Below are 24,979 nucleotides of genomic sequence, written 5' to 3' on the forward strand. Positions count from 1 at the left end.
GAACTGTCTGTAATGACCATTCGTCACCCAAATGCGTTGTACAAATCTTTCTTTATGATGGTTCCCCGTCTAACGTTCCCCTTGAAGGGTGTTATTGGTATATTTATAGCCTTCTCAAACGTTGAGAAAACTATGTCCGAACCTCTTTGTTTTTAGTAAACACTGTGCAAGATGTATCAACACTGCGCATTAAAATGTATCTTTTGAATGCCTTCTGACGTTTCCCTAGAAGGGCGTTGTTGTTCTATTTATAGCCCTTATAGTACGCGTATGACTACTGGGAATCTACATCCGAACCATCACATATTCACATGTATTAGCTTGTATAAAATACCTTCTAAAATGTATCATTTACCGTTTGGCACGCCTAGCACTTAGGTATATATCTTACCTTTGGTGTTATCTCAACCCTTTCTTTGTGTATTCAATCGCATTTTCTGTCGAGATCCATTAAGTCTTTTAGCTCTTTACATTTTCCCTTTTTAAATGAGTCATTCTGAAACTCAAGGAAAATTCGAAGGTCGATGAGTAATATTTTTAGGTATAGAAGATATTTTTCCATCTTCCTCTTTAAACATGTTTATTATTACACAAAACAACGAATAGATCAAAGCAGCGGAGGAGGAAATTGAAAATCTATCCTTCCGCTTAATTTCAACTAAATGTGACTTTAAATCTAGATTCAACTTAACTTAGGATACAAGAAGGATTAAAATGTAATAACTAATTTGAAGAAGAGATGCTAATCATTGAAACGCTTCCAATCACCAGGAGCGTTCTGTCAATTTAGAGAACGGATTTAAGGCGAGCGGAGGAATCCCAATTGCAGGGTGTGTTACGAACTATCTCGTTCACCGCGGAACACTTTCACCAATCGTCGTTATGCAATACCATTGACCGTGGAAAGTTCGGGACGTTTTATGCCCGAGAAAGTTTGCCGCAGTCATGGGGACCACGACAAATCGTTAAGGTGGCCCGCGGTTTTGGGACAAATCGTAGAACCCTGTATTGTGCTTGTGCATCAACACTACCATCCAATATTGCGTTGCGGCTAGTGCTACTCGTACAGCAATGACGGCTCGGTCGGTTCGGTGCCAAAATAACGATCGCCAAAATTGCCAATACCGGGTATGACGTAAAACTTTTCGTTTATCTCCGGATCAAGCGCGGATGTCACTATCTGCACCTTGGGGAATGCATACGCTATAGAATGCACCCCGATTTCTGCCATCAGCAATGAAACCAGCATAATATTCTCCTCCGGCACATCGTGATCCAGCAGCACACGGATTGCCATAATTGCTGCGATAAGGGGGAAACGATCGTTAAAAACGTGCTTTCCGTGCGGTTGCCGGCGTGGACACGTTCGATGAACATTGATTACACTTACCTGCCGCTCCAGTGGCAACCGTTGCATCCATCAGCACCACACGATAGTCTTTGATATCTTTCGGCAGACGTAAATAGTACAGCTGTAAAGATAAAAAAGAAAAACAAATCAATACAAACACACGTTCCAAGATAACGCTGGCAGATGTGTGTCAGCAATTTGGAGTGCTCACCTCCGGCTCTCCGGTCAGTTGATTCGTTTGGATCAGAATCTTGCCGATGCGGATGTGCTTACACACATCGCTGACGGCCTGCTCCATGGTTTCACCCGCGCGCAAAATCGATACGCCACAGATCTTCTGCGAGGCCATGCGTTTGCCTTTGTACGGCATATTCTGAGGCGTTTCTACCTCGACGTCGCGGAACGGAAGCAAACTCAGCGCATACTCCAGCACCAGCCGTATCAAGCGCTTCGAATAAAATATGAACTCATCGCGCGCTGTGTTAGCGTTGCGTATAAATGTGTGTAGACCTTTGATCTGCGGCGTCGTCGGAAGCAGCTTGAGCGATTCCGGCATCGGCTGCCCAATGTACGAATGAGCCAGCGCTTCTCTCAGCTTGAAACCACGCTGGAAAGGGGGGAAAGCCGATAATGAATAGATTATGTTTAGAAGATGTATGACTCATCGCTATCGCTCGTTTGCCAATCTACTTACCAACTGCAGCTGTGTATGCACATGCTGCACTATGAGCTGAATCGCAACAATGTTGCTCGAACCACGTGGCACTATGATGTCAGCGTGTGCCATCGTGGGAGCGATGTAGCAGCAGTACGCCGGCTTCACCATGGTCGAATATTGTTTAAGTACACCCTCCAAATCGCGACCGCGCTGCATGATGTCCCGCTTGAGCCGTCTGGCCAGCCGAATGTCTGCGTCGGTATCGACGAACACCTTCATGTCGAGCATCTTAAGAATTTCCTTGCTATGGAACGTAAGGATGCCTTCGAAAATGATGACGTTCGCACCGTACATAGTTTTCTATAAACGAGAATTGGTCCCCAGAGCCGGAGGTTATTTTTGATTTTTGTTTTTTTTTCCGGCGCCATCCTCAAACTGTACCGTGTGCGATTCCCTTGAATGGGTAACGAAATTGTACACCGGAACTTCCACCTTCCGGCCCTCCTTCAACCGCTGCAGCACATCCTTCATCAGCTCCAGATCGAAGGCGTCCGGATGATCGAAGTTGTACTCATTCCGGTTCGCCTGCTCGTGTTGCTTGTCGTTCAGTATCTTGTAGAAGCAATCCATCGACAGTAGCGTCACCCATGGCACGTCCAGACTTTCGATGATCTTCTGCGCAACGGTAGTTTTCCCCGAGGCACTGCCACCGCAGATACCTGCATCGCGGACAGGAACCGACGTAAAAAGCGTGTGACGGAGGGAGAGAGAGAGAGAGAGAGAGAGAGAGAGAGAGAGAGAGAGAGAGAGAGAGAGAGAGAGAGAGAGAGAGAGAGAGAGAGAGAATGAGACATTTCTAATGACACCAAGGAACCGGTTTCCGCAGCCGCCGCTCCATACGACCTACCTATCACGAACGGTTCCACCTGCTGCCCCGCACAATTATACCACGGCGGACGGCCGGCTGTGTAGATCGTGCGATTGTTCGAGCGAATGATCGCCTCGTTCGAGTTAATGGTGTTCTGGTTCACCGATGTGGTTCGCTGACGTCGCGGTTTCGGTGACCGCAGCTGCGAACCGAACGAATTCGAGCGTGCCGTTTTCGATGGGACGGTGGCCGGCGACGCCGGACAGCAGTCTGGCGGCATTTCCGCATCGTACCCGCTGTCGCTCGAGTGCAATCCAGCGTTCAGATCGTGCGTTTCGCACTCCTTCGGCTCGCTTGCGTCACTAGAAGCCGGAGAGACGGGGAAGCAATTTCAAAACCGTTTCCTCAATTAGCATACCGCCGCATCGAACGAACGACCGGCCAACACACACAACACGCGCGTACAGCGCAATACATGCCGAGCGCCGAGTGACTCAAGATTTTCACTTCCTTTGCGAAAGCAATTGCAAATGCACAAAGCAAAACAAACACGCACACGCAAAAGTAAAAAGCACACACTCCGGCAAACGGGCAGGACTGGTGCACGTTTTTTTTCGCTGCCACTACTAGCATTACTCACCTATCCGATGAGGCAGAACTCGGGGGTGCATTGGGATTTACCGACATATTTTACTTTTCACAGACGAAAAACTAACGTGCTCGCGATGTTCTCTCCCCACCTTATGGTTTCCGCACGGCAAGGTGAAAGCGGCGCTGGGGTTCCCGTTCACCAACGTTGACAATACAAGCAGGTTTTCATGCGCTGCCGGGCAGAGTGACCAGAAATACCCATTTTTCATATGCCGACCAATTCACAGATGATCACCGTAAGGCCGCAAATGCAATTCCACCTTGAATATCACAAACATAATAATACATAATGGAATTATTATGTTTTTTAAGGATTCATTTTAATTTTGCTTTTCAATCATATTTTTCATACTTATTATAGCAAAAACCTATTAATTTGAATAACCATAAAAAGGAAAAGAAATAATCGGGATTTGTACACACTTTCTCGATTCGGAACACAAAGCGATGTCACTGCTCTATTTGGCAGTTAGATCAAAGAGGGTGCAAAACCGGTATAAAAGTAGTCCCCGAGATACACGGTACCTCTTATACGCGGATTCGGAGGTACGCGGTTTTCTAAATTTGACAGTTATTGGAACAAATTGTACTGATTTGACACATCATATGTAAAATTCCATAGAACTTCCTTTTCGATCGAATGTTAAAATATATTTCAAAGGGTTCCAAGCTGTTATTTTAAGTCAGAATCATATCAAATAATGAATTAAATGGCTAAAACCTCTCACTACTTACAAAATTATACGAAAATTAGCTATATTTTGGCTGGAAATCACAAGATTCGTCTTACGCGGAAATTCGAGATACGCGGTTCCTGCGGCCCCCATTTTTGGTCCCCATTAACCGTGTATCTCGGGGACCGCCTGTATAAACAAATTAAGATGGTGGCAAGCTATCCTTCTCACCCCCTACTCAACACTTCAAAAGATAACGTATACCAGCGACAAAATCTAAAAATTCTACCGAAAGCTACCGATAAAATTGTGATGCTCTTACCGAAAACCGCAAAAAAATAAAATTCTGGCCACACTGGCCGCCGTGCACGGTACGTTTATAGCTGCCGGCGCAAAAGTTAGATTTTAATCAGCTGAGCGGCCGGCGAACGTCTGGCTAGTGGGATGTGATTTACACGTGCATGCTTTGTAAAACATCACTGTAATTGGGAATTTCGTAGCGCGATTAGAATCAATAGAGATTAAGCCAATTGATAACGCCATTCAGATCATTTACACATTTTTTGCATAAACTAAGATTGTTTATATACTTACCTTGGTTGTTGACGCATCGCTAACGTCATCACACAGACCGCAGAAAATAACAAAAAAATAAAGAAAACAAAAACACGAGGATTTGCACAAACTGCACTCTTTTCCGAGCTTAGAATTTAAAAAATATCGCCAATGGGGCAGCTAGAATTTCAAGCGATTGTCCTGGCCGCCGGAAAGGGAACCCGGCTGCCCGAAATATTAGAAGGACGACCGAAATGTTTGCTCCCGATTGGACCCTTCCCAATGATCTGGTACCCTTTGCAGCTGCTGCAACGACACGGTTTCACCGGTGAGTACGTGGACGTTCGTGATGAGATCCTATTTGGCATATCAAACAATTCCTCCCGATTCGCTTCCAGAGGTCATCGTCGTGGTGCAGGAGTCGGAAAAATCGGAAATACAGCAACGCTTGGAACGGTTGCAGTTGAAGCTGAAGCTGGACTACTACTCCATACCAACGGATTCGGAATGCGGAACTGCCGACTCCCTGCGGCTTGTATCGGACAAGTATATGCATGATAGCGTCTGATTAGCTCGTTATGTTGCTAACTTCCATGTTCCCCTTCGTCAGGATTAAATCCGATGTGGTGGTACTGTCGTGCGATTCCATCATCGAAATCAACCTGTACCCGCTGTTGTCCAAGTTTCGTGAAAAAGATGCCTCCGTACAGCTGCTGCTGCTCGAAAGCGGCAAAGACCAGGACGTTGTGATGCCGGGGCCGAAATCGAAGTACAAAGCGGAAAAGGATATCATTGGCTACGACAAAGCTACCAGCAGGGTCCTGTTCATGGCGTCGGCGAGCGATTTCGAGGAAACTGTTAAACTGTCCGGCCATCTGTTGCGGGAAAATCCGGACATGATCATCTCTTCCTCGATGCTCGATGCGCACGTGTACATCATGAAGAAGTGGGTGGTGGAGTATCTAGCCGTTACCGAGCTACTATCCGCGGTGAAGGGCGAACTGTTGCCGCACATCATCAAGAAGCAGCTGCTCCAACCGCCCGCAGTGCCGGAAAACGACGGCGCCTCGGAGTACACGGCCAAGCCGAAGGTGGACGACATCTTTCAGGTAGGATTTGTGCTTGCGAAAAGTCGTAGAAACGGATTTGTAGCTTTCGAGGTACCGTTTCATTTTTACAGTTTGCAGTGTACACGGAAATGGATAGGAAGATCGATCAAGCATCGGTTTTCAACAAGGAAGAGAAAGCAACTTCTCACCCGATACGCTGCTATGCTTACTTTGCCGACTCGAAAGCATTCGGATTGAGAGTAAATAACGTTCGTTCGTTTTTGTCGTGTAATTTGAAGGTGAGTTTCGATCGTGATAACACACAAGTATTCCTTTACTAAATGGCCATGATCACAATCACGTTTCGTTTCTAGATTTTTGAAATTTTCCCCGCGTTGACTGGGTTTTCTGAGCGCGAGCTGGTGTCACAAAGCAGCTCGATCAAATCCACGCAAATAACAAAATGTGCCGTCGGAGATATGACCACCATCAGTGAAAAGACGTCCCTCAACCAGAACGTGATTGCGAACGGTTGCACGGTTCAGCCGAAAACGCGTATTAACAATAGCGTACTTATGGATGGCGTTACAGTGGAAGAAACGTACGTAATGCACGGAGATTGTCGACCATGCGCGATGTTCGCATTTTAAAATTCCATTTTTTTTACATTCCAGTGTTGTCATCGATAACTGCATAGTTGGCGAAAAAGCGGTGATTAAGAGTGGATCAGTGCTAAAGAATTGCATCATCGGGCCACACTTTGTCGTCGCAGCCGGTACGAAGAAGGAGAGCGTTTATCTTTCAAACGCAGACGGTTTCATGACGATTGACTAGAGTGGAAGTGGTGTTAGCTCTTGTTGGCTTCGCCTCCATATAAACACACAAGACTTCAAGCGATGCAGTAAATTCATTGTTATATTTTCTATATCTCCCGAGGCATACACGCAAACAAGATCTGCAGCATGCGCAAAAGGGATTTTAGAAATCGAGAAACATAAAAATGTATTTGCACACTATCGCCAAACTGCACGATATGAAAAAGTAAGCAAATATCGATCGATACTTTGACTCTTGTGCGCCGGCCACGAGACTGCTGGCCGTCGTACCGTCGGCGGTACTACGCTTGCTACAGTTTTTCCATTCCTGCTCGCCTTGTATCACTTTGCCAAACATGCTGAATTTGGTGCATCCGGTAATTTCCACCTAAGGAAGAAAAACAACCAAACGAGAGAACATTTTAATTTCCTGCGATAAAACGTATGTTCTCACCCTTACCTCAACCTGCTTGCCGAGCAAGTTGTTGTGCATTGGTAGCAATATCTGCTCGTAGAACTTATTGTGCCCGACGTAGTGCTTCCGGTCGTGCGAGATTTCTGTAACCAGTACCGTTTGCTTCGTACTGGCCTCGTACTTCTTGTACGGCTCATACGAATGGAACAAATCGGTCAACCGTTTCGTGCGAGTTTTCACCTCATTGGCCGGAACTTTTGTCATCTTCGCTGCCGGCGTACCGGGCCGGGGGAAAAACTGATTAATGAACAGGCTTGGGAACTGGTACTTCTCACACAGTGCCAGCGTGTCGTCAAAGTCCGCTTCCGTTTCGCCCGGAAACCCGCAGATGATGTCGGTCGCGATCGTAATGCCCGGTACTTGGGCGCGTAGAAAGTCCACCATGCGCTCGAAATCCTTCACGCAGTATTCGCGCCTCATTTCGCCCAGGATTGCGTCCGAGCCGCTCTGCACCGGTATGTGCAGGAAGCTGTAGACGCGTGGATGTGACAGTATTTTCGCCATCTCGTCCAAGTGCTCGAGAATGTAGGGCGGATTGGTCATTCCGAGCCGCATCATACATCCCTCCGGGATTACCTCAACCAGCTGCCACAGCAGTTCCGGCAGCGACGAACCGATATCCCGCCCGTACGTTCCTGCAGATAATTGGTTCGATTAAATCAACCGTTCGAGCGACTTCAACCCAAAACCAGTACGTACCGGTGTCTTCGGACGTGAGCCATATTTCACACACTCCGTCCTGAAATACCTGTTGCGCCCGGTCCACTATCTCCTGCACCGGGTAGCTTACCAGATCGGCCCGGGCAAACTTTGTCTTGCAGTAGGTGCACGCGTTCAAGCAGCCGGAATTGATGGGAATCACCTCGATGAGCGGATTTTTGCGCACCTTCGGCAGGGCCAGCTTTGGGCCGGCTACCTTGCGACCGTCCACCTTCTTCGCCTGCAGCAACCGGACCGAGTGGCCCTTGAGCGTTTCCTCCACGACTTCTGCCACACGATCGATCTGCTGCACCCCAACCACGCTGAGCCCTTTGAGATAATCGGACCGCGGGGCGGCCTGCGGAACGCATCCGGCCACCACCACATGCTTTCCGGCTTGATGGGCCGCCTCGATCTCGTTGCGAAACGTATCTTCCGACGGGTTTTTGACCGTACAACTGTTCAGCACCCACAGGTCGGCCGAATCTTTATCGCTCGTCAAATTGTACCCGTACTGTGCCAGCTGCCCCGCCATGTACTCCGTGTCGGAGGTGTTGTGCGCACAGCCCCATGTCTTCATGTAGATGTGCTGCGTCTCGGGAATAACGCTGTCCAGGAGCGGCTTTTCGACGGTGGACTTTTCTTTCGGACGGTTCGCGCGTACTTTGACGCGTTTGGTGCGCACAGTTACATCCTTCTTGTTGAGGTATCGTTCTGCCGGCGACGGATCGTCCAACGATATTAAATCTTCAATGTCCCCGATGATGTCCTGACAGCTAATATCCATCGGGGAAGGCTTGATGATGTCCTTTTAAAGTAAAAAAGCTCAACTACACCACTTTGCGCTACTTTTTACCACATGTATTTACGTAGCACTCGTCTCGCGGAACGAATCGCTGTCAAACGCAATGCTGAACAGGGTGTGTATAGGTGAGGTGACTGTTATTTCTCTCTCCTCGCCGACCGTGACAGAACCTTTATCTTTATTTGCTTTATGATAGCGGTTGTTGTTATTTTCTGTCAGCGTTCTGTCAACAAACGGGTTTTCTCTTTTCGCTCTCTGCGGAAATGTTTCGCGGAAATAGTGCACCACTCTAGTGAAGGTATACGAAAGGCAGCAATGAAATAGCTATGTGTGACTCAATATGTCGAGCAAATCTTCCAAGGCACCGGGCACCCACGATGGCGGCAACAGCAGGGTGCAGAACATCACGGCCAAGTTCGAGACGCTCATAACAACGCAACAGCAAAAGCAACAGGTGCATCTGCCTCCTCCCCAATCGCCCCAGCATCAGCAGCATCCGCAACAGCAAGAGCAACGGTCCGGCCATATATGGCCAACGAAGGGAACAGGTTCGGTGCGTGACGATAAGAAGCTGGCCGACGAGGCGACGGCGCTTCGCGATCTGGAGGCTCGACGCGGCATCAAGCGCTCGCAAGCATTCCGCCGCAGTACTTCCCAAACGAGTTCAATGAACGGCGGTAATGGTTCGGCCTGCTCCACCGTTCCGCAGCTGAACCACTCCGATAGCATTCGGGAGGCGCTGAACAAGCCCCTGCCGGAAGGGCCACCGCCCGAAAAGCCACCGCGAAGATGGGCACGCCGAGCAGAGGAGGACACCCGCGCAACGGAGTCGCAGCATTACGACGACGTGAACATGCTGATAGAGGCCGCGTTTCAGGAACCGTCCGAAGGGCTGCACCAGTCACCGTCTCGGGAGCAAATTTCGTTAAAGCAACCCGTGAGCGAGGAGCACAGGAAGCGGCTCCGTCGACTGTCCCGCTGCGCCGAGCTGAACCACTACACGCAGCAGTACGGCACGATCCGGGTGTACGACGTGGTGGACAAGGGCAGTGCACCAGTTCCCCCAGCGGAGTGTAAAACGGCCGATGCCAAAGGATTGATCGAGCACTACAACAAGCTAAGCACGGTGGAGCAGCGCACTTCTCCGGTACCTCCGCAAACGCTGTACGAATACTGCATCGTCGTTGGGTACGACATTATGCAAAACAAACCGTACATCAAGAGCCGATACCCGCGGCACAAGCAACCGCACAAGATGATCGAGGTGTTTGTCTATCCCGACAATGGTGCGCTGGTGCGCAACCGCAACCAAGAGTACTGCATCATCCTTACCGACTATCCGCTGCGGCTGTACGGCTTCTGCCGGCGTGTCCTGCCCGAGTCGTCGGAATTCTGCATTCCCCTTACGTACTGCCTGGTGACCAAGTACAACGAGCCAAAAGTATTCTATAAGCTGCTGGAGTGCATTGAAAGCCAGCACGGCAATGGTCGCGTGCCGGAGCTGCTGATGGAGCAGTTCTACGACCAGAAGCTGCCCCTGGCGGGCGAACGGTTGCCACTGACGCTGCCAGTCAGCTTCGAGATGCGGTCGACGATGCGCGAAGAAACGTCCCAGCCGATCACCATGACTATAAACCGTCCCAAAGATTTACGCTTAGAGAAAACGGAACTGTATGATATTTTCAAGTGCCTCGGATCGGACGGACTGATCCACGTGTTCGAAAGCCTGCTGCTGGAGAAAATGGTGATACTGTTCAGCGAGCATCTATCGCTGCTGACGTCCTGCGTGCAGGGCCTGCTGCTAATACTCTACCCATTCCAATGGCAGCACATACTGGTGACGGCGATACCGGAGCATCTGCAGCAGATGCTCGAAGCGCCCGTACCGATGCTGGCCGGTACGCTGCAGCCCGTTCCGGAGGAGCTGTGGGAAAGTGGCAACACGTGCTACGTAAACCTGGACAAGCGCACCGTGCGTCCGGCCAGAAAGGAACAGTTTTCCATCCTGCCGAGCGAGCTGAAGAAACCGCTGCGCGTTTCGTTGGATCTCGTAAAAATATTCGAAGATTCCAAGGGGCTAGCGAGCGTTCTGATAGGTGGTGCATTTGTTAGATTTTTTGTAGAATTATTTTCCACCCTGGATCCCCACACATACGAGGTAAGTGCACAATTTGTAGGCATTGTGTTTATTCTGCAGTTTACAATACAACATTTCTCCTGTACCATTTCAGAAAGCTGCATTTTTGGAACGGTTCGAGAATCCTGAGATGAAACTGTTTTTGAATTGCTTTTTGGAAACTGTGATGTTTGCTGACTTTCTGGAGCACTGGCATTCCTCGAAACATCCGGCCAAGTCACCAGCAACGATGGGCAGCACTGATTATACGCTGTTTAACTCGAAAATAGCGGAGAAATCGCAAACTAAGTACTGGCATTCGGCTACATTCGATGAAGTTGTAGCGAATTCAAAACACATTGAACGCAAAGGGAAAACGTTCATGTCGAAGATGAAGGGACTAATGAAGAAATCGTAGAAATAATGTTTCTGTAAGAAAAGAACTAAACTAAAGCAAGGGCGCCATAGTCACGCGACGGCTACATTAGAGTAAGGATGGGACCAAATTTTATTGTTGAAGGCGCTGGAAAGCCATACCGTGCCGTTTTTTTTAAACATTTGCTAAAACAATTGAAATTTTTCGATCTGTATGAATATTACTTTTACATTGGGCATACACATTAGCGTATTTTAATAAAGGGAAAACAATTACAAATGTGCTGCTAATAAAATTACGAACTAAGAAGATGTTGAATATTATTGTTGAATGAATTTCGGAACGATTTTAACGACTAATCTGTTTTAGACATACACTGGCATCTCATCGTGACTAGGTAAAAATGATATGAATCACCGAGCCGTTATTTTCGGTGGAATACATCCATAGAATCTCGGCCTCTAATGTGAGGAAGGACAATGGAAGAACCTCTTTAAGGACGAGTCATACGAGCTGTAAAGTTCGTAAAGGACATTGTGGCATGCCAGGCCCATATTGAAGTGGTAAGATGCCGTGGAGGCGTCCGTCATTAAGGCCGGGATAACAAATTGGTAGACGACGGCGCGAGAGCGAGAGTGATATGGGACACTTTTGCAGCAGGCCAAGACTGCAAAGCGGTTGTAGCGTCGGATAAGGTTTAGATAAGATGAAAATGAACATGATTTATAACTGAAAAGGATGAAGCAGGATAGTAAGCTACCGTAACAGCTTCACACATACTCTGCTTCACTCAGGATGGAGTCATATTTAAAAAATTGTTTATCTTCTGTAAGATTAGTTTAACCATACGATTAGAGGAGCCAATAGCAGTGCCTGCCAGATATCTGGACGACCTAGTATTGATACAATACAGAAAGCTATCCATGAACTGAAGTACAACGGGAAATTCGGATAAAGATTCGATCAATCTTCCACACTAATCACTCTGCAAATGGAACGTCACTCAAGAATTCGTGGAAGTTGGCAGAACAAGCGTTAAACTCTTTACATTTATTCATAGATCGCATAAATGGCATAACTAGAATATTGGAAAACCAGTAATTTTAAATGGTAAAAATGACTCTGGGGCTAGACGGGGTCACGATCGGTGATGGGTAATGTTAGCAAAAGTCTGGAGTCGACTCCGATCCGGCTCCGAAAATTTCGGAACCGACTCCGGAAGGTAGGTCCGCCCAACATTATACGGAGTCGTTTGGAATCCTTTGGATCAGTCCGATATCGCTGGGAGTCGTCCTGAGTCGTCCGGAGTAGTGCATAGTCGTCCGGAGTCGGAATTGTACGGAGTCGTCCGGAGTCGGAATTGTACGGAGTCGTCCGGAGTCGGAATTGTGCGGAGTAGTTCGGAGTCGGAATTGTACGGAGTCGTCCGCAGTTGCCTATAGTCGGAGTCGAAGTCGATCGGAGTTGGTCGGAGTCGGTCGGAGTCGCCGGGAGTCGGAGTCTTCCGGATTCCGATCGACTCCGAATGACTTTGACAGCGGTCGACTCTCGATGACTCTGGCCTCCGGTGGACTCGATCCGCTATTCTTAGCAAAAATGGTCTGTTTAAGAAGTGCAGGCGCATAAAGATGGAGGAAAAAATACCACAAAATGAAATGTCTGAGCACAAAAACATTACACCGGTCGTCTACGGCCGACTACGGCCGACTTCGGACGACTACGAACAGCTCTGACCCAGGCGACTGCGACTCCGAAATTGGACTAACAATACCCGGAGGCCGATCAGAGTCATGTGTGCGCTCTAGAGAGTACATCATTAGTCTAGATATTGAAAATTGTTTAGGCACTCAGGCCTCGACTCAGGCCTAGAAATATGCTGAAAAGATTAGTTTGATGTTCTCCTATGCAGCTAAAGATTACCAAGGTATAGATCATCCGATATCAAACCATTGGACGTTTGGATCTTGATCAGTACCAACGATATTGAGGAAGTCGAGTCGAGTCACTGAAGGATGTAGAATACCTACCGGTCATTAACAGTCTCGTGAAAAGTATCCTCCAGTAAGCGTCTGTTTTGAAGCTCGAAACTGAGATTATCCCGTACCTCCTGAGGCGTGGGCTTGATCAAAATCTGAATATATTCTTGTCGTTTAATTTTGTGAGAATCCCGTTGTAGTAAAGGGGTAAATGGTTATATTCCCATCTGGAATCATTCCTCGATCGAACCGTGATCGACTTTTTGAATTGGGTATACAAGTTCGTTTAACAACCTTTTATAGGACCGGCATGTTGCACATTATCAGCGATCGACAAAGTACGGCTCGCGAGCCTTTGATTTCGAGATGGCCTCTCTTAACTGTTCATATGTTTCATACAACTTGCCCACATTGTTACTCATGGTTTATCTATTTGGTCTCTTCTCGTGGAATTTTATAAACATTTTCGATGAAATTAACTCTTTCGGTCATAAAGATTGCCGGCCGCTACTCTAGATCGCTATGGCAAAACAGAAGATATCCAAAAATAATGGGTGCTTCATTGCTGTATGAATTATACGACAATTTTACTACCCACAAATGAATCCGTCCCAATATATTTCGATTCAGTTGTTGCGCCCTCCATTAACACAAGGATGTTTGATTGGCAAAAGACAGACACTAAACGGCATGCGTGAGACTATTTCGAGCATGTTTCTGAACGATCACGGACCAACAGAAATACTCCAGTTCATCTGATGCTGAAATCTAAGTTAAAACAACACCGCGAATGTTCGATTTATATAAAATGCAAATATATTTTCAAAATTGTAGAAAAATATAATCAATACAGCATATGATACGTAGTATAATGTGCATTTGTTCGCTTTTTTGTGATTGGTACAAAACGAAACAGTTTCTCCTAGAGCAAATCTATTATTGTAAGCCGCGTTGAGCGTTTCAGCCGGTCCTGCATGGTTCACCCAAATAAGTACAATAAGCACACCAGCACAATTAATATTATTTATATTCATCATCATCATCATTGTTACCACCTTCCCGATTCTGCAGAGAAACTCTGCACCTACCTAATTTATGTGTGTGTGTGTGTGTGTGTGTGTGTGTGTGTGTGTGTGTGTGTGGGTTCATAATCTTAAAAAAACTAACTATCCTTTGCACCTAAATAAATCTGGCCCGTCTACTTGTAGTCGTCTTCAATCGTGATCATCTTCCCGCGCATGCCCCTATTCCCTTCGATCGCGCTGCTGCGCCTGGGCCATTGTGATGTACTGGCGCACTAGTCGTGAAATTTCGTGCGCCTGCTCGGTCTGCACACGGATGACGCGCTGCTGAAGCAGATTGCCCACCTTCATGTCGAGAAACAGTGCACCATCCTCTGAACGTACCTGTGATTGGTGGGGTGGGAAAACAACGGAAACAATTAATTCATGATCTCGCAATTCCATTAGAGAGCGTGATGGTGATCTTGACTTACCTTTCGCGTTGAAATCACCTCATTAAATGGCCAGTGCTGCATCGTTTCGTGCGTGTTGGGATCGAGGAACAGCACGCCGCGCCGGTTGAGGGCAAGGATGAGTTCGCGCCACATCGGGCTCGGCTCCTCCATCGGGTTCTCGTCCGCCCAGACGCGCTTCACCGCGAAGAAGCTGCTGCCGAACAGTGGCCACGAGGAGAGTACGTTCAGAAACTGTGCCTTCACCTGGATCGGGCTCAGCCCGGCCACGGACGGCCAGGCCGACTGCACCAACGCCACCCACTGGGCCGGGCGCAGCTCGCGCAACGACAGGGCCGGCTTCGGCAGCAGGAACTTGATCTCCTTCATCGCCGGCAGGTGGTTCAGGTCGGCGGCACGGTGCAGGATCGCGGCAATGCGCGCCATATCGCGCACGTAGTCCGGGCTGGGAGCGCCCCCATTCGGCAGCTCGAGCAGCAAACCCTCCAGATAGTCGGGCGCCACCTGATTGAACAGCACCTCGATGTAGAGCGGTGTCGGTGCCGGGTCGCGCTTCAGCGCAAAGTGCCACACCGACCGGCAGAAGATTAGATAGAACGGTTGGCCCGATTTCAGCAGCTCGGTCGTCACGTCCAGTATGTATTCGTCGGCAGCGAGCGGCATGGTAAAGGCGTCACCCTGCACGATGCAGTAGAGCGAGAACTCCTGCTGCTCCGCCGGCGATTCGATACCGAGCAGCGAGCACAGCTCGGCGATAACGTCACCCACGACCGTGGAGCAGCGCGTGTTGACGATACGTTCCGCGCCACCAGGCAGGCGGTAAATTTGTCGCCGGGCAGACCTGTAACATTAGGAGGAATGAGCTTCACTGTGGAAGGGACATCTGATGGAGAGCACTTACCTGCCCGCAGAAACGGCGGTAACTTCCTCGACACTCGGCACGTTCTTGCGCCCACCGCAGCGCGCCGTTTTGCGCAGGTTGGTCAAACAGACGGCTGCCGTACCGTGGCACGGTCGCCGACGGTCCGACGCAGCCGAGGTCAGATGCTCGATCAGGTAGGGCCGCAGCGCGTCCGAGCAGCCAAAGTACGCGGCCAGTATGCTGAGCAGGCGCCAGGCACGCTGGGCCGAATCCGGACAGGCCGATCGGTTTGCCGTCGTTTGCTTCATCAGCTGACAGTACACCTCGTCGCGCAGGGCCAGATGCTTGTGGCAGTGCTGTGAAGGAAAGATTAGGGGGTTTAAAAATAATCGCCCATAAGCGAGAAGTGCGACCAGCACTTACCATCAGCACCGTGTAGACGCATTTCACTTCGGACAGTTCCGGATCGACTGCCAGATCGCCGCAGTAGCGCAGCACGCAGTCGAAACATTCCAGCGCGAGCGGCGTCAGGTCGGCCGGCAGTCGCAGCAGCGGAGCCCGCAGCGGGTAGCCCTGCCATTTCACCAGATCGGCATGCTGATTCCTCATGGCCCGTTTGTCCGAACGGTTGGATTTGAACTCGTCACTGTGAAGCAAAGCGCAAAGCGTTAGTTCCGTTCGATTGTCGTCGCCGTAATGACCGACCGGCCCACCGATCCACCACTATCGATTCACGTTCGAGCAAGCCGTGTTACGCTGGGCGGACCTGGTCATACTTACTCGGTACGGAAGTGTTGCATCGCAAACTGCAGCAGCGAATGCTTGGTCAGCGATGTCTGCGTCGGGGACGAATCGTTCTCGTGGTGGCCGCCGGCCACAATGTGCATATCGCTGTAGTTGCCGTTGCCGTTACCCATCGGTGAGCCTTTGTGGTTAACGATCATGCCGCTACCGGTACCGCCGCCACTGCCGGCCCGGCCCGCCATGCCCCCGTCGGTCGGGCTGCGCTCCCCACCGTATGGTGAGTTGTGTTGCGACTGTTGTTGTTGTTGCAGCTGCTGTTGCGACTGCTGCTGTCCATTGATGCCGTGCTTCATACCGCCATGCAGACGGCCCTCGTTTCCGTATCCGCCCATCATCGTTGGCGGTGGGGACGAGTCCGCTAACCCACCGTGATCGATGTGCATATCCTCGAACTCATCCATCAGCTGCTGCTGCTGCTGCTGATGGTGCAAGTGATGGAGATGGTGCGGCGACTGGTGCTGCCCCGGATGGCCACCCATCATGTGGTGCAGATGGTGGCCCTTGTCGGTCGGCGACATTTGGTTCGGCGAGCCGGGGCTGTTCACGTTGGACGTTTCCAGCCGCTCGAGCGGCACATTCAGGGTGGCCGCGGCCGCCCGCACACCGGACGAGATGGTGGAGCCCTTCGACTGGGTCTGCAATGGCAATGGGACACAGGGAGAAGGGAAAAGCGTTAAGCGAGCGTGATCAGCGATGATGATTGTACGTAAAAGTTTTGAAATTGGTGTGCGACCGCCCCTTCCCTGCCCGTAATCAATTTGAGCGGAATGAAGAGCAAAGATGCATATGGGTTGGCAGGCGGTTTGGCAACGTAAAACGTAAGCTTCCGTGAACGTGTTATTAAATTTAGAAAGCCGGCTCGGAACCTGCGCGTCGTTTCGATGTGCGGTATGCGCTGCTTTCTTCATAATTGTTGAGGGGGCCAAATGTCAGAAACCTATGGTAAATACTACCTGTTTACACCCGAACTGCCCACTTTCACGACCCTACACAACTTGCACTGATGAACTGTTGCGTGTAAAACGTTTTATGTTTTGTTTTATACAGACAATAGCTGTGTGTCTTTCAACGCAACAATTAGAGCAGCTTTTTTGATGGTACAAATTTAAATCGTAACAATCGTAACTCACTTCCCACCCTCCAAACATGCAAACATGCACATTTGTTAATGTTTTTGTCACATTACGCCACGGTGTCGTCTTTACCCATAAAAAACAAACAACCTCAGGGTAGGCAATGTAACACGCCTCTAGCAGTTTGGTATCGTTCCAAGCAGGGCTTCCGCTTGCCGGACGGCGTATAAAGTTTCCGCTCCATTTGTCAGATTACATCAAACGTGCGAAGTTATGCAAATGTGGCGTAGCTAATGGTGCATATCCCGCCCGTTTTGTGGAATGAAAAATGGAGCGCATTGGACAGTGGAAAGGTTAATCAGAAATCCGACATAATTCATCGAACGGGATAGTGCAACCTTGCTACACCGGTACCAGTTGTGTTAATAAAAATCCGTCACCGGCTGCATGCTTGTGCCGCAGAGTAAGGGGCTGGATGGTATTTGTAAGTTCACTTATATTACATTGAATAAAGATAAATAAGATTTAGGTTTAGGATAAATTAGAGCTTGAAATACAATTCTTATCCAGTGGCTGATTGGTTTAACCGTAGCAGGATCTACTCAGCACGGCAGTATATCGGAAGCTCATACCATTTGAGCTCGCGAAGAACAATATGCTAGGTCGTAGGTTCAAATTTTAATACCATTTTTTGACATTTAATTGTAAAAAAATTCAAAACATATCTGTAAAATGTCAGTGACACACACTGAAAGCTACATTGAAACATTTAATGCTGCATTATCCTAACTTCAAGTACTTTTCTGTAATAATTATTGCAGATTATTCAATCAAATAACAAAAGCAATGAGAACAAAACTGCCCAAAACAGGACAAGGCTGGGCAGACAAATACAATATTACAGACAGTAAAAGTTATCTCATTATGAAAATTCTATACAGCTGTACCATCAATTTATTGATCAACTGTATAAAGCGTTTGGAAAATGGTGTTCCCGTACAGAGAGCAAATTAAATGTAGTGTATATTAGCCGGTCTCGTAGTACAGTCGTCAACTCGTACGACTTAACGACATGCCCGTCATGGGTTCAAGCCCCAAATGGACCGTGCCGCCATACGTAGGACTGACTATCCTGCTATGGGGGGATCAATAAGTCACTGAAAGCCAAACCCACAAGTAGTGTGGTACAGGCGGGCCTTGACCAGCAACGGTTGTTGAGCCAAAAGAAAAAAAAAATATTGTTATAGTGTTAAACGTATGAACCATGACACAGCTTTATACGTTTAATGATGTCAGGACAAACATATTTTTTAATAACTTTAACACATCATTCGCTCGAAACAATACTAGCAAAAGACATATGTTGGGCTATTCTATCTGAATATTGGTAAAATTGTCAGTTTAATTAATAACCAATTCCTTCTTCATACAGGACTAAACAAAACAAATGATTGATCTTTTATGAATAATAGAGCGCAACCCAACAGGCACACTCATTTCTACAATCAAGCTCCTCAAGGAATACCTTAACAAATAATTATCAAAATTTTGTTGTGCAAAAATGCATTTAAAAAAAACTGAAGCAAACGGAAATTGAATTAAAACATGCTTGAAGGGACGATGGTACACCTATAATCCTCTGTTGAGCCACTGGATTCGTAAACATTAATGTATCAATTATCAAGCGTCTTCTTCATCGTTAGTTCAATTGTTTTTAAATAGTTGGACTAACTTGAAAGAAAATATTAGGTGCCAGTCTAAAAGTTGAAATTCCGAATTGATATTGATATTTAGAGTGGCACTGATTACAAATAACATCAAGGTATGAAGAATGATGCAATGCAATACACAAAGTAACGAACAATCATTTGTTTGCTTGTATTTCATCGGAAAATTATGTTTTCAAACGATCGGAAGATATTTTGAGCTAACGACCATTACTCGGAGCTAGATTCCAAGTTGATCGAAATCGCAAATGAATCAAAACGAATAAGTTGTCGCCTGGAGAGTTTGCCAGCCACTGATGCGCATGGGTTAATCTAAAATAATCAATTACAGATCCATCTGCAGTGTACCTTTACCCCCATCCTCGATCATCCTCTTTCAATTCTGCCAAAGCTACTCCGTTTCGTAAGCCCGACTGCACAGACAGGCGCAACACACAATGCAATATTTGACTTGGCCATTAATTTTCACGCGTGTGTCGCATCGCCGGGGGAAAGTAAACAGTTTGTGAAACCCACAAAATTGTGCTTCGCAACGGAAAACAACCGACGGCGTGTATCGATGCGCAGAAAGAGACAAAGAGAGCGAGAGAGAGAGAAAGAGAGAGAGAGAGAGAGAGAGAGAGAGAGAGAGAGAGAGAGAGAGAGAGAGAGAGAGGATGGTTAACGACAAACGAAAAAAAACCCTCCAAAGCAGCAGTGAAAATGGCCAGCCGGTGAAAAGCGTTTTATAACATGCAGGCGGGTTTCGGATCACGATGATGAGCTTCGTCCTCTGCTCTGACGGGATGGCCAGCAGGGGCGGTCAGTGAGTGGAAAGCAGAGAGGTTCGGATGCAGCAATATTGCGGGCGACATCGGGAAAAACGAATGAATTTATCAAGCCAGCCAGCTCGATTCGCTTTGCCTAGTTTTTGCAGGCGCTTTGCCCGTTTGCCTCACTCGCTTGTTATGCCATTAGCGTTCGAATGGTGTGTTTGGCGGTCGGTTTACGATCACCCTTTTTTCACTGATTATCACCGAACCAGATGGGACGAGTGGTTTCACGCGGGAGGGTTTGATGGTTTATCATTTTTCTGTAATTTTTCTTCTTATATTGAATTTTTTTTGGTTTTGTTTTACTGTTGCTTCGGTAATTTATGGTAGAAAGAGTCATGTTTGTTGCGCGTCTTCGCTCGCACCGCAAACGCAACCACACAATCACTGCAAACCGAGGGTAAACAGACCATTTCGAATGTGCTATTAGTATGAGGGGGCGCATAAATAAATAAGATTTCTTTTACCCCGGGCGGGCACCAAACTTTCCAAATGTCTTTTTCCTTTTGGTTGGTGTTGTTAATGGACTCGCTGACGCTGGCTAAAGTTACTGCTTACAGTAAGCGATCGCCATGTCCATCTGCCGGCACACGGCACGGGTACGTAAGAGCATAGCTAAACAAGTCGGCAAGATACAGGATGATGACAGTTTCGGTACGGCACTGGTTTGGATCGGCTACCTTTCCCTTCCAACATTAGAGCAACCGTTGCATCATACTACCGTTTTCGATAAAATCACATCAACCTTAGCGTAATATTTGAATTACTTCTTTGCTCGTGGCCCATCCAACGCCCCCGGGGGATGATGGTAAAAGCTTGTATAAGCGAAACAAACGAACTCATCACTCGCTCTCCAAAGCCAATTGATGCGTATTCCGTTCGCTTGCCATTCAACCTTATTTCCCGATATTCCCCCTAATTAACGATTGATATCTATCGGGCACATGCAACACATTGGCCCGGAAAAATAAGCCACAACACGATTGCTGGCCGCGTATTGCTCGTATTGTGTTCAAACCACTCCCGTTGCTACGCGGAGGCGAGGGGGGAGGTTTTTTAAAAGCAAGCTAATTTATGCACACACAAAAAGCCTTCCCATCCCATTCCCCTTCCCCCACGTTCTGTTCGCTTTCCACCTTCGCTGAATGATAAGGTTTGCTGCCTGGTGCAGCATTGAGGTCGAGCGATTGAGTTATTTTTTGTTTGCTCTACCTCTGCTTGCTCCGCTGCCGGAATTCAATTGAGTTTCACCTGTTTAACGGCAGATGATTTGGTTAAAATTTACATCTTCTTGTTGGGAAGCGATCGGGAAGCGATCGGGATGGGAATGTTCCACCGCTCCTCACCGCCTCCAAAACGGTATTACTACACCCCGTTTTATAGGGAAGTGGACCGATCGGTTCCAACGGCAACGAACCAATCATCGAGCCCGATCGAGTGCTTTCTTTACAATTCGAGGATTTTTTTTTGGTCTGTTTTCCCGCCCGGGCACGGGCAGCGAAACAAAAGAATTTCCCAAAATAGCAGCCGCATACCGGATCGCGAGCGAATGAAGACGTATCGAGAAGGTATTTGGTACGAAGCAAGCAAATAAAAACTGCGCAAAAGGTGCATTAACCGCAGAATCGATTACGCATTTTTTTGTTTGTGCTCCTCACTATTTCCTCCTTCTCTTGTGTTATTGTGTTTTTCTTTTAAAATTATTTGTTGTTTGATCGAGCAATCAAACAACGTGCAAACGGTGAGTGGCGCACGGTGGCGTGTGTTTGCATGCTCCCGCGTTTCCCACAACACAACACGCATTCGGCATGGGCTCGTCACAGTTCTGCCGCAGCCGCAAGGGCAATTTGCCCCACTAGAGGGAAGAGGAAATTGCACACCGACAACAACAGCTCCAACGGGAAGACAAAGAAGCAACAGAAAAAGAAAAAATAAGGAAAACCATATGCCCGGGAAACTCGAATTTGTTGTATAATGCGCGCCCGTAGGGGAAGGCAGGGCAAAATAGCACTGTTAAGCAGTTTAATGAATATGCCTTTGAATTTTCCATAAAACACAATTATTCTTACATTATTACAGAGTTTTTCCGAGTCAATTTAGAATGTCAACAACATTTTTCTTTGCTTGCAATATGTTTTTCAACAGCTGGCAAATGTTGTATTTACAGAACACTCATTGTTAAGTTCTTCTATATGATTTTTAACACACTTCAAGGTAATTGAGTTTAACAGTTCTTTGTGATGTGTTGAAAATCATGTGTAAGAACTGAAACCTTAATGTAATGCGAATACAATGTATGACAGCTGTTGAAAATCATCGGATAGGCGTTTAATAATGATGTGCACATTCATGAATATGACTTGGAAAACCCTGTATATGTGTGGATTAAAACATGAAACATGATCAGCACATGAACATGAACATGCAAATAAATGAAAACAAAATTCAATAAAAGTTTATGTTTTGCTGCTATTTGACAGGTGGAGCAAAATAGGCATAGCTCTGAGCCAAAGTGGACATATGTAAACAACTCGTGAAACGTCAAAACACTGGCGCAATATGGGCCACAACAACAGCATTTACGTGATGGTCAAAGCATTTGCGCAAGTTTCGAAAGTTTCGTTCTTCCTATCTTTTGCGTTACTGTTCACGAAAGTCCTACAACATTTTCAAAAATATATTTTTCAAATTAAAACACTGTTTACACGTTTCAAACTACGAAATTGAATGTTTTGAAGTTGTGCCAGTGAGTATTATTGTGTGGACAAATACAACACCATAGCCTAACCAAGCATGTCAAAAGCGTTTGCCTATTTTGCATGACTGTCCATTCTGCTCAATGTGAAGCATTTTTATATTTTTGGTTATATTAATAAAAATACGCATTGAATTACCATGCTTTCTTTAGACAAATTGTATAGAAATATCATATCTTTAAAAATACACCATGTCAATCTTCAACGCATCCCTGTGACCATTATTTTGTATTTTGCTTGGTTATTTTTTAATACCGGGTTATACAACTTAAATGGTGTTCATAGAACACTCTCAATGAATACATTTTGAGCCTTGGCATTTATCCTTGCTGTGAAATAATGCTTAAATCAAAGGTGCCCATTTGGCCCCGCATGCTCATTTTGCCCCGTTTACCCTTACACACGAAACGCAAGCGCGCGTGCGACCTCCATCAGCAGCACTTTGCGCACGGCGTTCAATCGAACAATTCGGACCTAAACGAACTGCACCAGTGGCGTGCCGTGGACATTATCGATCGAGCAGAGGAGAAATCTCGCTCATCTCGAGCGATTGGAAAATGGGGATGTGTTTGAGAGCAAAAAAATAAAAACACACAAACACACACGCACATTGTTGCACTGAGAAAGCGATGGGGGGATGGGTGATGTGAGCGTTTACCACCGCGGTGTGGCGACGGTCCGGTTCGACTATTTGCCCTGCAGCAGCCCTCCCTCGTCCAAGCTGGACTGGAAATGGAAAATTAATGATCGATTCGCCTGCAATGCCAATACGCCAACCGGTAAGCGCAAAAGGCGGAAGGCAACAGGGACGGGGTAGAAAAAGAAATCAACCGATTTATGATCTGCTTTTCTGCCCTCAACCCGCAAACCCCTCCCTCCCCTTCACCCCTTTGGTTGGCAAACTGGTGCCATCAACTAGAGATCGCCCAGCTGTACGCAATGAACACGCAAACGGCAGACTTGTTGTGACTTGCGCGTCTTTCCCATGCGTGCGCAAGCGTCACGCATGCGGTTTGTGCTCTGGACCGAGCTGGACAGAAGCGGGAAGGTTGATGGGGAAGGATGGTGGACCGGTGGCAATGTTACCTCTGCCGCTTCGCGCAACGTTTCGAACCGGGCCAGAATCTCCTTCACCGACACTTTCGGCTCAATCGGCTCCTCGATGATCGTCTCCATGCGCCCGACCGATCCGGAACTGGCAATACTGTTCCGGCGGTTCTTCAGCGAGCCGGAGAGGGAACCGGTGCTGGTGAGGGTGTTGCTGCCACTGCTGCTTCCACTGCTGCTTCCACTGCTGCTGCTGCTACTTCCGTTGACATTTTGGCACTGTTGGAAATCGTGTCCCCCGGCGGGTGGTGGGACGTTGTGGCGGGCGCACTGCCACCGCCCGGCGACGACGGGCAGGATGAGAGCGGCGAGACGGCACTGTACTGATGATGCCCCAGCAGCATGGCCGCCGGTGTGGTGGGTGACGTTTTGCGACTGCCGTGCCCCGTCGCCCCCGGTCCGCTCGCCTCATCCGCCACCATGATGTCGGGCTCGGCGGAGCGGCAGCTGCCTTCCTCGCCGTCGTGCCGCCTCCGGTAGCCGCAGTTGGTGTACTCGCACTGTTCGTGCGATTTCTCCAGAAACGCCTTTATCACCGGACCGTCCAGCGGCTGCACGTTTTTCACATCGTCCAGATCGCTGCGCCGGTGCACGTCGACGCGTATCTGCCCCGTGATGCGCCCGATCTCGGCGATCGAGTCCGAGTCGGACAGCCGCTCCAGGTCGTCGTCGTCGCCCCGGTCGTCCAGGTCGGAGCCGGCCTGGTCCGACGCCTCGATCAGGCTGTCGATCGAGGGCGATCGGTTGAGGCTGGAGGTGGCCGAGGGCCGTCCCATCTGGCGCCTGTCGGCCGATCCCGATGCCGATCCACCACGTGATCGGGAACTTTGCGCCATTTCACTGGCGACCCCCCCATCGTGCGGACCCGTTCGACCGCCGATTGGGCTGGGCGTGGGGATGCCGTCGTAGCATTTGTACGAACTTTGCAGCGACTCGAGCCCACCTCGCCGATCGTCCAGAAGGCTCATGGTGGCGCTCACCGACTCACTCACTTCTTTTTGGGTACGAATTTTCCCGAGGGCCGCTAATCACACCGAAATTCTGAGATGGGGACTTTCACATATCACAACAAAAACAGCAGCCACCATTACACCGTCTCCCAGGGCAGACCGTGTTAATCTCTTTCGTCACTCGCCGCTCCTATCGATTTTTCCCGGTTCGTGCTCTCCCGTAGCATCAGCAGCCCAGGAAAGGGGGGGGGGACCAAAGAGCGGCCAATTTGTGGCAATTCAAAAGCTAACTGTTAATCCTGCTTCGTTTGCACTTGCTGCGTGTTTCTTTAAGCCACACTTCACA

At 48.2% G+C, this 24,979-nt stretch overlaps 5 protein-coding genes across 5 annotated transcripts in view; 2 read left to right on the forward strand and 3 right to left on the reverse strand.

Annotated features, from left to right (window-relative positions):
• Nucleotides 1–569: 569 nt before the first annotated feature.
• Nucleotides 570–3,671, reverse strand: LOC121592815 (uridine-cytidine kinase-like 1). The gene is made up of 7 exons (XM_041914623.1): nucleotides 3,518–3,671; nucleotides 2,917–3,239; nucleotides 2,451–2,728; nucleotides 2,046–2,369; nucleotides 1,563–1,958; nucleotides 1,391–1,472; nucleotides 570–1,302 (listed from the first exon to the last, which is right to left on the reverse strand). The coding sequence occupies exons 1-7, from the start codon at nucleotides 3,562–3,564 to the stop codon at nucleotides 1,058–1,060; spliced, it is 1,695 nt and encodes a 564-aa protein (XP_041770557.1). The 5' UTR covers nucleotides 3,565–3,671; the 3' UTR covers nucleotides 570–1,057.
• Nucleotides 3,672–4,612: 941 nt separating this feature from the next.
• On the forward strand, nucleotides 4,613–6,647 carry LOC121592817 (translation initiation factor eIF-2B subunit gamma-like). Its single transcript, XM_041914626.1, has 6 exons — nucleotides 4,613–5,085; nucleotides 5,156–5,303; nucleotides 5,368–5,866; nucleotides 5,938–6,105; nucleotides 6,181–6,407; nucleotides 6,481–6,647. Exons 1-6 carry the CDS (start codon nucleotides 4,929–4,931, stop codon nucleotides 6,638–6,640), a joined length of 1,359 nt encoding a protein of 452 aa, XP_041770560.1. The 5' UTR covers nucleotides 4,613–4,928; the 3' UTR covers nucleotides 6,641–6,647.
• Nucleotides 6,648–6,703: 56 nt separating this feature from the next.
• On the reverse strand, nucleotides 6,704–8,696 carry LOC121592816 (threonylcarbamoyladenosine tRNA methylthiotransferase-like). The gene is made up of 3 exons (XM_041914625.1): nucleotides 7,796–8,696; nucleotides 7,082–7,731; nucleotides 6,704–7,009 (listed from the first exon to the last, which is right to left on the reverse strand). The coding sequence occupies exons 1-3, from the start codon at nucleotides 8,580–8,582 to the stop codon at nucleotides 6,785–6,787; spliced, it is 1,662 nt and encodes a 553-aa protein (XP_041770559.1). The 5' UTR covers nucleotides 8,583–8,696; the 3' UTR covers nucleotides 6,704–6,784.
• A 97-nt stretch (nucleotides 8,697–8,793) lies between these two features.
• LOC121594175 (DENN domain-containing protein 2D-like) lies at nucleotides 8,794–11,425 on the forward strand. The gene is made up of 2 exons (XM_041917206.1): nucleotides 8,794–10,758; nucleotides 10,832–11,425. The coding sequence occupies exons 1-2, from the start codon at nucleotides 8,941–8,943 to the stop codon at nucleotides 11,132–11,134; spliced, it is 2,121 nt and encodes a 706-aa protein (XP_041773140.1). The 5' UTR covers nucleotides 8,794–8,940; the 3' UTR covers nucleotides 11,135–11,425.
• Nucleotides 11,426–13,861: 2,436 nt separating this feature from the next.
• The window catches only part of LOC121591853 (unconventional myosin-XV), a 38,138-nt gene continuing 27,020 nt past the window's right edge, over nucleotides 13,862–24,979 (reverse strand). Inside the window, exons 7-11 of the mRNA XM_041912894.1 lie at nucleotides 16,185–16,843; nucleotides 15,828–16,050; nucleotides 15,444–15,760; nucleotides 14,564–15,383; nucleotides 13,862–14,474 (exon numbers count right to left, since the gene is read on the reverse strand). Coding sequence (XP_041768828.1) covers nucleotides 14,313–14,474; nucleotides 14,564–15,383; nucleotides 15,444–15,760; nucleotides 15,828–16,050; nucleotides 16,185–16,843 — 2,181 coding nt within the window. The 3' untranslated portion in view covers nucleotides 13,862–14,312. The remainder of the gene's footprint in view (nucleotides 14,475–14,563; nucleotides 15,384–15,443; nucleotides 15,761–15,827; nucleotides 16,051–16,184; nucleotides 16,844–24,979) is intronic.

Source organism: Anopheles merus, chromosome 2L (assembly GCF_017562075.2).
Source record: "Anopheles merus strain MAF chromosome 2L, AmerM5.1, whole genome shotgun sequence".
NCBI classification, from domain to species: Eukaryota; Metazoa; Arthropoda; class Insecta; order Diptera; family Culicidae; genus Anopheles; species Anopheles merus.

What these genes read in the sequence shown, in the direction of transcription:
- LOC121594175 (XM_041917206.1), top strand. Translation starts at nt 8,941, where the DNA reads ATGTCGAGCAAATCTTCCAAGGCACCGGGCACCCACGATGGCGGCAAC. An exon ending in TGGATCCCCACACATACGAG is followed by an intron (nt 10,759 to 10,831) that starts GTAAGTGCACAA and finishes GTACCATTTCAG; the next exon opens with AAAGCTGCATTTTTGGAACG.
- LOC121592815 (XM_041914623.1), bottom strand. Translation starts at nt 3,564, where the DNA reads ATGTCGGTAAATCCCAATGCACCCCCGAGTTCTGCCTCATCGGATAG. An exon ending in GGTGGAACCGTTCGTGATAG is followed by an intron (nt 2,729 to 2,916) that starts GTAGGTCGTATG and finishes TCCGCGATGCAG; the next exon opens with GTATCTGCGGTGGCAGTGCC. An exon ending in AACTGACCGGAGAGCCGGAG is followed by an intron (nt 1,473 to 1,562) that starts GTGAGCACTCCA and finishes TTATCTTTACAG; the next exon opens with CTGTACTATTTACGTCTGCC.
- LOC121592816 (XM_041914625.1), bottom strand. Translation starts at nt 8,582, where the DNA reads ATGGATATTAGCTGTCAGGACATCATCGGGGACATTGAAGATTTAATA. An exon ending in GCTCACGTCCGAAGACACCG is followed by an intron (nt 7,732 to 7,795) that starts GTACGTACTGGT and finishes AATTATCTGCAG; the next exon opens with GAACGTACGGGCGGGATATC. An exon ending in TGCTCGGCAAGCAGGTTGAG is followed by an intron (nt 7,010 to 7,081) that starts GTAAGGGTGAGA and finishes TTTCTTCCTTAG; the next exon opens with GTGGAAATTACCGGATGCAC.
- LOC121592817 (XM_041914626.1), top strand. Translation starts at nt 4,929, where the DNA reads ATGGGGCAGCTAGAATTTCAAGCGATTGTCCTGGCCGCCGGAAAGGGA. An exon ending in GCAACGACACGGTTTCACCG is followed by an intron (nt 5,086 to 5,155) that starts GTGAGTACGTGG and finishes ATTCGCTTCCAG; the next exon opens with AGGTCATCGTCGTGGTGCAG. An exon ending in GGCGTTACAGTGGAAGAAAC is followed by an intron (nt 6,408 to 6,480) that starts GTACGTAATGCA and finishes TTTACATTCCAG; the next exon opens with TGTTGTCATCGATAACTGCA.